The 11630-nt window shown below is 35.7% G+C and overlaps 1 protein-coding gene across 2 annotated transcripts; it reads right to left on the bottom strand.

Moving 5' to 3' along the window:
- Positions 1–387: 387 nt before the first annotated feature.
- On the bottom strand, positions 388–10506 carry LOC145558261 (protein argonaute 16-like). 2 transcript variants are annotated; one of them, XM_081619450.1, is made up of 23 exons: positions 10257–10506; positions 8882–9173; positions 8595–8800; positions 8310–8504; positions 8064–8200; positions 7874–7971; positions 7695–7792; positions 7443–7611; positions 7143–7259; positions 6959–7066; positions 6797–6859; positions 6571–6684; positions 6318–6483; positions 6099–6211; positions 5877–6011; positions 5557–5687; positions 5338–5403; positions 4887–4950; positions 2335–2446; positions 2149–2222; positions 1033–1127; positions 909–940; positions 388–785 (listed from the first exon to the last, which is right to left on the bottom strand). In XM_081619450.1, exons 2-23 carry the CDS (start codon positions 9170–9172, stop codon positions 610–612), a joined length of 2760 nt encoding a protein of 919 aa, XP_081475576.1. In that variant the 5' UTR covers position 9173; positions 10257–10506; the 3' UTR covers positions 388–609. The 2 variants fall into 2 exon arrangements, 1 of the variants encoding a protein (XP_081475576.1); XR_014092422.1 differs by lacking the exons at positions 388–785; positions 909–940; positions 1033–1127; positions 2149–2222 and having other exon boundaries at positions 2387–2446; positions 5335–5403.
- Positions 10507–11630: the final 1124 nt, after the last annotated feature.

Genomic DNA, 11630 nt, shown 5'->3' with positions numbered 1-11630 from the left:
CAGATTAGAGCCTAAAAAAAAAAGGGGGATAGTAATTAGGGTTTAGAGTGTTAAAAATAGATCTCTTTGGGGAAGAGAACTGGCTAGTATACTTCTGCTTCCAAGAGGTAATTATAGTAGTCTCATAGGCTCGTTAATGTTTTTAGGCCTTAATAGTGTAATAGAACTTTTAGTTACATCGGACCAAAACCGATAGTACATCTTGACCCCCAAACAGGAATTAGACGAAAAAAATAATACACGAGCTAAGAATAGGAAGAATTGAACAAGAGGGGGAAGAACAAAGAGCAATTTTTGTTTTTCTTGGTTTCAGCAACTCATGGAGATAGATAACACAAGCACCAGCTTGAAATAGTTTTTAAAGGCAAAACTTTCTACCCACATCAATGTATCAGAAAATTTCCTAATAAGTTGAACCGTTACAAAGCAAAAAACTCCCTAACCCATCTGTACACAGCCAAAGTTTTAACCTGCAAGATTTACAAGACGTCACCAGCATGTTAGACCCTCCTCAATCAGATCAGAATGTCACAGAATCCCTATGCATGGGCATATATACACAAATGGATATACACGTCTGCCTCATATACTAAGAAAGACCATGACCAGTTAGCAGAAAAACATGGTATCCTTGACGTTTTTATGTAATCTGGGCAGTTCTGGGACAGGGATACTTCCTGTGGATGTGAAGCCATTGTTCTCAGTGCTGTTCTCAGGAAGCTCATCACATCTGACAATCTGTCCTACTTGTCGGGCTGCATGATGGGCGTAAGAGATAGGTGCCACTGCAAATAATAAAAAATAGAATTAAACATGATGAAATAAAACGCTAGCATAGTTGGGAAATAGGCCATAATTTCAGGTCTGCAGAAGATAAAGCTGAACACACACAAACAACATTGACTCACCTACTGAGGTAGCATGAGAGCTCCTTTGATAACTGAAGTGAGGACAAAATTTCAGTATATAAGAAGCCAATTGATGCATAAAGTTTATTATTATTAGGAAAATGAATCAGTATTAGTAACTCACACATAGGATAAAGAGTGAATGAAATTTTGAAGCTCATCTGGTGAGAAACCGATCTCATCAAGCAATACATGATAGTGAACAGGCCGCAACGTACCCTTCATGGAAAACAAGGAGGAAACGAAATTCAATTAACCATATAAAGGAGAAGAAAACAAAGTGACAGAAACCTACCAAGTACCAAAACACACACTTGACCAGTTAACAAAGTGGCACACAGAATTTGTTATCAGTGTGTGCACACATCTTAGTTTTAAAAGGCGCAAGGCGCAGATGGTCCTTGCAGCCTAGGCGCGAGGTGCAAGGCTAAGGCGCGCGCCTTTTGTATGCAAGGCGCATGTATTTATATATTTATTTCAAATTATTTTTTACTTTGATTGTACTTAATACCAATTAAATAGATTCATAATAAATTAAATAATGATATATGTAAAGCTAAGGTAGTCTCAATTTGAAAAAATGTCCATCATTCTTCATTTTATAACTTAAATCTTAGTTGAGTTCCTTGAGATGCAAAGGCTCGCCTTACCAAAGGCACTTTGAGGCGCACGAGGCGCGCGCCTTCCGTAGGTGATTGAGCCTCGCCTAGCTACAGCCCATTTCCCAGAGCCTCGGAGCAAGGCGCGCTTTTTAAAACCAAGGCACACATTAGACACTCTGTGAACATGTTAACTTGGAATCCCTAACAAAAGTCAAATCTAAACAAAAAAATTCCCTTTAAAAATGAATTTACACTTAAAATTTCCCACAATAATCATTATGAATCCTTTATAGTTGTAAATATAATTGTTTACATTTTTATGTAGTGCTGCTTCTCCTTGAAAAAATGGGGAAGTAACATACAAGAATTTTGTATGTTATGCACAAATTACTAAATTATTTATTTTTGTCATTGTTGATGGCAGTAATGGAACTCCAGTTTTTTTTTTTTTTTTTTTTTTTTTTTTTTTTTTTTTTCAAAAAGAAAAACCAAGCCTAAGCCTGATGTATCCACAAAACAAGGAAACACAAGGAGAAAGAATCCACCCAAAAAAAAAAAAAAAACTGCTGTATGTTAGGTTGATGGGAATGGCACCCTCATGGAATAACATGAGAGGAAAAGGAAAGCTAAGAGCTTACAATCATCCCCCCATGAGCACACATGTAGAAATCATACTTCCTTGGATGCACAACTTCAGTGTCCACAACTGTCCCTGCGGAGGGAGAGCAGTAATAGAAAAATGTGATGATATTAGCACAGTATAACAAATTCATCACAGTTGCATAAGGCATATTTAAAGAACAAAATGTCAAAACATATCACACCAGGTGGAACATTGCCAGCAGCCCCCACTTCGAATAGTCGGGTACGGTGTCTCTTTTGTGCAACAATTACTGTGAATTTTGGCATTTCTGCCTCTCCCAGACCCAGGTAAGCCTGAAATGAAAAAAAAAAAAAAAACACCAATTACTGAGGTACCGGTAATTAAAAGCTACCAACAATGGAGTCAACAATCACTTTCGTCCTTGAGAGAACGGCATGCTCTTATCTTGTTTAATGGAGCCAACAATCTCAAAAAGCCAGAAATTAGAAATAAATGTGAAGAGTTTTTTTTGTTAATGATCTAAAAACTTTTGAACAATAGGGTAAGGGCCATTAGGTTGAAATGCAAATTGGATTTTAGATCAAGGAAAAGAAACAAGCATAGGGGTTTGCTTGTGTTTTTCCAGTTAGCACAGAGGTGACTCAAAGGGCTAGATTTCAGCTGATTTCAATGGCAGATTGCCAGACTGTCAGCAGTGAGAACGGGGAAGGAACATCGAGGATGAAGAAACAGCTATCAAAGGAGAAAGAAGGTCACCAGCTAGATTTTCTTTTCCAATTTTGACATTATTGATTTCCTTTAACTATGCAAATGATAGCAATCTGGGATATGTGATGTAATGGCATTATAGTGGTGAACTTTTACAGTTTTCCTGTTTAACGAAAGTTGATTTTTTTTACTTTTTTTTGTTTTTACTTTTTCTCTCTCTTGCACTATAGACATCACAGTTTCATGTAAATGTTTAAATTCAGAGCATCACTAGATCCAACATAAACAAAATGTTAGTGGACCAACTCAACCAAAAGCTTAAGCTTATGGTGAGGACCAGGAATATGTTTTTATACTCTCTCACTCCCCCTCACATGAAAGGCCCTTTGGGCTTGAAAGTGGATGCAACACAGGCCCTCTCATACCCGGCGCGAATTAATTCCACTTTAAAGGAGGGGTGGATGAGATTCGAACCCGTGACCTTTATGTCACGCTGGCTCCGATACCATGTTAAAGGACCAACTCAACCAAAAGCTTAAGTTGATGGTTGAGGCCCAGAAATATGTTTTTATACACTCTATCACAAAATAATATTATAATTTAGAAGTGCAGCTTCAGCAACACTGATGAATAAGGTTCATTGGTTTCATTACCAATACAGGCCCAACTTTAAAGATTGCTTTTTCAACCTTTAACCCTTCAACTTTGCGTTTTTCTTAAAGCATATGTGAAACAGTTATTCTGATCATACAGCTACCTAGTACAAAGTAATAGTTTTACATGAGCTGGAAGCAACAGGTTCAATGGCCAGCTGGGAGACCAATTGAGAGGGAGTGATAAGATTTTGTAAATTTGAAACAGTCTATTCTGTGGGGAAAAAATTAAATGCTGTGATTCTGACAGCAGTTCAAGGATCCAGATACCCTTCAGAAACAAATCTGTTAAGAGTAGATCAATTAAATTTCAAATTAAGTCTAAGTTGCCATCAGCAGCAGTTACAGCTACAAAGGTAACAATTGATGTGATAGCATCTAGATAGTTGGAACATTTTGAAAATTAAAATGTAGGCTTGCCACAAGATGAACCTCGGTCAACAGCACTTCCTAAGTTTCTAGGTCAGTCCAGATGCGTTGATCCTAGTTGTGTGAGTTTTTAGTGCATGGGTATTTGTACAGAATTGATTTTGGCACACCCTTAATTGATATTGGCACACCTCCATATGAGAAGAGCATAAAAAACTGTGCTCTCACATAGGGTGTGCCAAAATCATTTCCCGTGTTTGTATTCCAAGTATTTGGTATTAAAAAAACATTACTTGATCACTACCCCAAATAATTGCCTCTAATATATCTGACAACTTGCAAAGCAGATAACAAATGAAATCATAAATATCCCAAATTTCTCTTCCCGTATCAGACATTGATTTAGACAATATCCAGTAATCTCAAACACCCTACTCCCCAAAACAAATACTACGTAGAAATCTTGTGCACCATTGCTCCATTTAATTTCCTTGAGCATCAAGATTGCAATCACCTTCAATAATTTGATGAAGTCTGAACTTGGAACAGCAAAAAAGTTTATTTCATATTGTCAGAGGTGACCGACTAATTAAGATTCTAATAAAGCTGGAAACCCTTGGTATTACTCTTGACTGTTTATATGCCTAATCATAATGGTTCAAGTGAAATGCACTTTAGTGACCCCTAACAAATGCATATAGAGTAGTATATTACAATCTTCTTTTCAGACTCTAGAAGATGACGTGCGTGAAGATAAATCCACTCAACACTTTATTCGCTTCTAGCTTGAAATATGTCAGCAACATTCACATCTAAGATATTATACTGCATGTTATCCTGTCAGTCTCTACGATGATTAAGAGTAGTAATAAAATTATAATGGAAAAGAAAACTTAAGTGAATAGAGAAAAAAAAAATAGCATAAATGAAATTCATGGTCAGAGAGTACAACCATTTCTTAAAAGTTAAAATTGCCTCATCAAATTAAAAGACGTGCAACCTATAAAAACAAAGCAACACATTTATTGCAAAGTTAAGGAACCTGTTTTATCTGCTCCAGCTCAATGTCAAGGACTTGACTGAATTGCGAATCACTTACTCCATCCCTACAAAGTTAATAAACAATCATGCAACTATTAAAACCAGTAACAGTTAACGGTCTTCAATGGATATAGCACATTCTGATATATTGCCAAATAGAAAAAGCCTGTGGGTGACAAACTTTGCAGAAAGGTGTAAGAGGCAGATAAGCACCTTACTAAAATTTCAGGTCTACAAAGGAATTTTTTGTTTTTTTCCAAACAATTGAAATTTTATAAGACCAAAGCAGATATATGAGGTGTATCATGTTGTTTTTGTTAATTTGATCAGTAAAAGAGAGTAGATAAGTACTTTGGATGTCCCAAGAAACCATATTCAAGACCAGATCCTTTCTCAAGGGTAAAAAAAGGAGCAACAGGAGAATCAAGGAATTATTACATCAACACCACTACCTGAAAACTATTATCTGTTTAGGTTTTCGGCCCTCACTTGTAACAAAGAAGTCCTTCAAAAGCTCCCTGAAACACAATGGGTAAGATCTTCAGCAATGCAACATAAACATCATCAGAAACTGATATTATAGAATTATTCTTCTAATAATGTCCCAAAAAACCAAAATTCCTCACAAAATACTGCTAGATAGAAATGACACTGAATTAAGACAATGTTACCTCATGATACCAGTATCCTCTCCACCATCTTGTGGTTTGAACAGTGTATCTATTATCTCAGTTCTTGGAGATTGAGCTCTTACAGCTGCTCTATATCTTGATATAAGGGGCCAATATACAGAACCAACAACCTGTCATTTGTCAGAAAGTGTGCATAAAGGATCAAAATAGCATGATTAATGTCTACCAGAAACTTTTAAATGTTTGACATGATAGAGCATGATACAAAACAAATTTGATATACAGCAACAGATATGGCCACAGAGAAAGGATAGCACTGGAATGCTCATATAATTTATTCTTAGCCAATAGTTACGTACCGCAGCAATTGAAGGATCTGAACTGCCTGGCGAACCATGGGAGACATCCATACCAACGATCATAGTTGGAATATCCTTCACATGGGGAACATAACAGGGCTCTTCTATAGCCAATAAAGAATTCATACCTCCCAGCTAGAAAATGACATGGAAGGAAAATGAGACTTGTACAGTTATACATATGCAAACACATCTTGGCCCATTATTTCATGACAAACTCACCTTAGCATTGATTTTTATAAGTACATTTGTGAGATAACGTTCAGTTATTTTCACAGGGCAAACACATTGTGTTACAAGCCCAAAGTTACTCAAACTTCTCAGTTTCCAGGGTCCTACATTAAACAGAAAGTGTCAAGGGATTTAAAAGCCAGATCATGCATGAAGTAAAATGGTATAAAAGAAATATTCCAAAGAGTCTAACGAAAAGCAACACCATACCATATAAATTAGAAATTTTACGATCTGGCAATACACACAGAATGAATTCTGGTTGATCTGGGAGCTTATCCTGTAATTTCTCAAACATTGCATCAACTCTTGCCAAAGGGCTGGCTTTCTTCATCTGCTGATTCTCTTCAACCAATGCATATGGTCTTTCAATATCCTGATATGTTTGTAAAATCAGGGCAGAGAGAGAAAACTACCAGATATTCAAAACCAGAAGTTTAATAACATTATGATATTAACCTACCATGCCCTTTCTCCGTCCACAATTGATGAGTTCTCGAGAAAGAAAGCTTGTATCACAATTAGAAGAAAAGTTTACAATAGCCCAGCACTTAATATTAACAGGATCCAGAAATTGCTGCAAAATGGCCAACAACCACATTAGCTATTGACCTTCTACATGAAAAAAAAAAATCTAAAATAGCATAAAGAAAAACAACAAGAATAAGCGTCATCAATAAAGGCCCTACTTTATTCTTAAAGTTCCATCGGCCATCTTCAGGCATGCAATCTTGACCTCTGCCGACCTTTAGCTGCACAGTATGCAGAAAAATAATGATAAAACTACCTCCATTGATATTTAGAGAGTCCAAAGTCTACAAGCCTGTAGTAAGGAATCATGAACCAAATACCTTAGGTGGTTCAAGGACACGGCCAGCAATTTGCATAAACTGCTTCTCAATCGAAATACCACAAGCAACCAGCAGTGGGTCATTTTCATACTGGTTGTTCTTCACAGCCTGCTAATCTATGTGACAATCAGATACAAACTAGAAAAATATGGATGCTACCTCGGTCAAGCTAGATGAAACTTACATCTGTCAGAGATTTCATTCGGTCATGGGGCTTTAGTTTGGTTTTTTCCAATAAAGTTATACGCTGAGTTGGAGACAGCAATTTTCGATAGCGTTGAAGAGAGATCAGTGAACAGACCTGGAATATTTAAAAGAAAACACAATAAAATTAATAAGCTGATCCATTAAGTTGTTTCATTTTGAACATAGAATTTACATAGGCAAGGAAAAAAGAAAAAAAAACCAAAACAAAAAAAACAAAGAAAGAAAGAAACAAGTGACTGTTTGGGGGGGGGGGGGGGGGGGGAACACTTTAACGCACCTCAATTGGTAGATAGATTGGTTTATCTGGCTTGCCAACATCAAGGCAAGGCATGTATTTTGAAAAAGTTAGCATCACACCACAATGATTCCGGAAATATTCGAACACAGTCATCTCCTGGAATTGATCTTCATTGGAGCCACTATCCTTTTTTGCTTTATGTTGAAAACTTACAAAAAGATAAAGGAAATTTAGAGGTCAAAATTTAGGAAATATACATAGGAGTATGACAACCATCAAATATGGGTGTACCTTAGCTTGTAGCATGGCTTATCACTCAACCCTATAATTTTGTATATCTTGTTGGTATGACTTGTCTTGATTCTCAAGTTTTTCAACATTCTTTTGGCCTGCAAAGATCCATAGCATCAAAATACAAACCACAAAATCAAAAACAACAAAATGAATCAGAGAATGAAATGCAATGTTACCTTTGCCCAGTCAATGTAGCGAGGCTCTAGCACATTTTGGTTAGTTAATAGAAAATCAAGAATAGGTCCAGGTTTCAGAACTAAAGTCATAGCAACATCTGCATACAAATTATTTTTCTGTCTGTTACAAACACAAGCACAATAACTGAAACATAAGAAATAAAAGGAGGAAAATACAGAATTTTAGAACCTAAATTCAGTGACAATCCTGCACTTGTCATGTGAAAACTAGAATCAAACCCACGCAAACCAACTAAACCTCCATCAATCTCAAAGAAGTTCCTGGAGTCATCATGGAAAAACGACTGCCTAACCAAAAGGCAACCCCTGAAAATAATAGCCAAAGAAAAATAAAACTGTAGCTAACTGAACAATGACCAAAAAAAAACACACACACAGTTAATGAAAGAGAGAGAGAGAGCGAGAGAGAGAGTACTTATTGATAGCCCGTTGCCTCAGTATGGTATTGATCACCCTTAATGCATCCTCAGTTTCACATAGGTTATGCTCTTCATTATTTACAGCAACTGGTTGCACACCAATTTCACGGCAATAGTTGAGCTCCACCTTAAAAAGCTTTGGTGCCAAAGAATGTTTAGATTTCTTCGTGGGTTCACTGGGGTTATCAGCACTACAAATAAGCATACATTAGTGTTAGCCCTGTTAGGGACATTTTCTCCAAGCCATATTTCAGAGCGAGAGAAAAGAAACAAGTGGTTACCTCAGTCCAATCGACTCTTCATACATCAAAGTTAAGTCATAGGTTTTCTGAGGTAGAGGACCAACAGTATACAAATTCTCCTTTCCATCAAATGCAAATTTTTTGGCATCTAGTTTAGATGAGTGTTTCTGGAATAGCTTATCGATAATTTTTACGCAAATCGACTTGCTGTCAATTGGTTTACAGTCTTCAGAAGTTATCTTAACCTGCAAAGGCAGCATAAGACTGTAAAATTTCCAATCCACATTTAAAGTCCATGATGGCACAGTAGAGTGCAACATATTTACCGAATACTGATAAAATGCCACATCTGGAGATTCAACAGAAACTTTCAAATGATTCACAAGCAGGGATATGTGACGGCCAGCACTCCCAAAACCTGGTCTGCGCATAATCTGGTGCTTTGGAGAGTCCATCTCTGTCTCTATCTCTATCACTGTTTCCGTCTCTATCTCTGTCTCTGTCTCTATCTTTGTCTCCATATCCATTCCCATCCCATCAAAGCTTGCAAAGGGTGGAAGATCTGAAGGAGGTGAAAGTTGCAAATGATCTGACTCCAAATTCTGTCTTTCAATCATGCTAGTAAAATCATCGCATATTTTAGTACCAAACATCAACTCTAAAGAGGATTAAGAATATAGACCAATAAAATCAAGTATACTGAGCTCATTAAAAAAACATGGCATTATCAGATTCAGAGACTGCTAAGATAATGCATCTACGATTAAAGATGGAAAAAGTCTTATTATGAATAGCAAACAAACATCCTCATATATTACGCCAATCAAACTGTCTTGACATTCCAACCAAACTAAAGTCTTGATATTGGGCAGCAGTAACAAAAGATATCAAATTGAACTGTGTGCTCAACATTTCAACAAGACTAAAGTCCGAAAAATAAAAACTTTCCAACATCATAGGGCTAATGCAACGGAAAAACTCAGGTTAACTTGAGGTAAAGCATAAAATCATAAATCATCATTGTCACTAAAGCTATTAAGATAAATAAATTATAGCTTCCAGGTTTACGAGTGTACCGGGCTATCAAAATGATATCCTTCTTCCCTATTCCTAAAGTCTAGTATCGTGTTCGTACTTCCAACATTGCAAAACCCTTTCAATTTCCATTTGCATTGTGCTCTATACAAGAAATTCATACGTAGTGTATACTTCATATACATTTGATGTTTCCAGAATTCCAGGCTTTCAACCCTTTGACTTAAATTTAAACAAAAATGAACCCGCTCAAACGAATACGAAATAAATCAAAATAATGAATTTACCAACTGCCACACTTAACATACAAAACGGAGCTCAAAATCATAGAAAAAATTATACATTTGATGTTCCAACCCTATGAACAAAATTCATACAGAAATGAACCCGCTAAAACAAATGCGAAATAAATTAAACAATGATTTTAAATAATTGTCACACTTAACATACCAACAAAAATGGAATTCAAAACCATAGACAAAATAACAAATTATTATTATTTCTACATTTATAGTAGGGATTCATGCATGTGAATTTAAAGCAAATGAGGGTTCAACTAAACCCCCAATTTTGAAATTTTTTGGGTTATAAACCCTAGTTCAAAGATTGAACATCATAGATAGAAAACAACAAAGATTAGAAGCAAAAATTAAGACGAAAATTCACCTGAGAAGAGGCCAGAACAAGCAATTTCTGGGAAATTGTTTGAATGAATTTGATCGAAAATTGAAATGGATGAAAGTGAAGAGTAATGTAGGACTGTACGAGTAGGTTTTAATGCATGTGTTGTATATTCCTACTCCCAAAGTAAGCACAAAGAAAAAATGTAGAGATGAAGTGAGCCTAAATTACTCTGCACACTTTGATTGGGGAAAGAGAGAGGGGGAAAGAGAGAAAAAGAGAGAACATTGGAAAAACGTTTGAAAATGGAGTATGGTTTAGCTTAGGGCTTGATTGGCGTCGTTTTTTGTTTTTAGGCCGTGTTTGATAATTAGTTTATTCGAGCAAAATTAGTTTATTTGATTAACATTAATTTATTGATTATTAAATAAATTAATTTAAGGTGTTTGGTGAAAAGTTTAAGGTCTATTCACATTTACAGAACTGAATTGAACTGATTGGAACTGAACTGAACTGAACTGATTGGAGCTGAAATAAATATTTTAAGAGAGAGGAAAATTAGGAGTTGAACTGAACTGAATTGATTTGGAGCTGAACTGAACTGATTAAGGGTCTGTTTTCTTACGTTGAAATTTAGTTCAGTTCAGTTCAGCTCAGTTCAATTTAGTTTAGTTCAGCTCAGCTCAGTTCATTCAGTTCAGTTCATTTCAACTCCTAATTTCCTTCTCTTATAAAATATTCAGTTCAGTTCAGCTGAGTTCAGTCAATGAGAACAGGCAAAGCTAAATTGAAATTAAGTAAATATGAACAAGCTTTTATTTAAAGAGTTTATTCCACTAAATAAGCTTTCAATTAGCTTATTTAATTCTTATGGTGAATTGACACTTATACCCCCAATTAATTTAAAAACATACTTCGTATATGAACTACCTACCCCAACTAATTGGTCATTTCACATAATCAATGAGCTTTAAACAATTAGCTATTTACCAAACACTTTTATACAAACAACTAATAAAATAAGTTAGTCAAATCAGTTAATATAATCAGTCAGTTAAAATCATCTCACACAATTTTTGACAAAATTGGTGGTTGGTTTTTGACAAAATTTCCTATTTTGTATTTCATTGGAATTTATTTCCTTCATGCAATTCCTATGAAATGGTATTAAGTTGTTTGGTTCTTATAAATTCCCATGATTTTCATTTCCCACATTTTGAAGATTAACCAAACAACACCTTATTATTATATCTACATTTGTCTCTACTAGGGATTCTTACGCGCGCGATGCGCGCAGATGGCTAACCCTTTAAGGAGAATTATTATTGGTGGTCTATATGCCTTATGCATATTTGCATGGTATATATATTTTGTTTTATCTATTTGCATAGTAATTTTTAAGTACTTATTTATGAGACT

This window comes from Chenopodium album, chromosome 9 (assembly GCF_948465745.1).
Source record: "Chenopodium album chromosome 9, dcCheAlbu1.1, whole genome shotgun sequence".
Classification (NCBI taxonomy): Eukaryota; Viridiplantae; Streptophyta; class Magnoliopsida; order Caryophyllales; family Amaranthaceae; genus Chenopodium; species Chenopodium album.
This window is presented reverse-complemented; position numbering and strand designations above follow the sequence as displayed.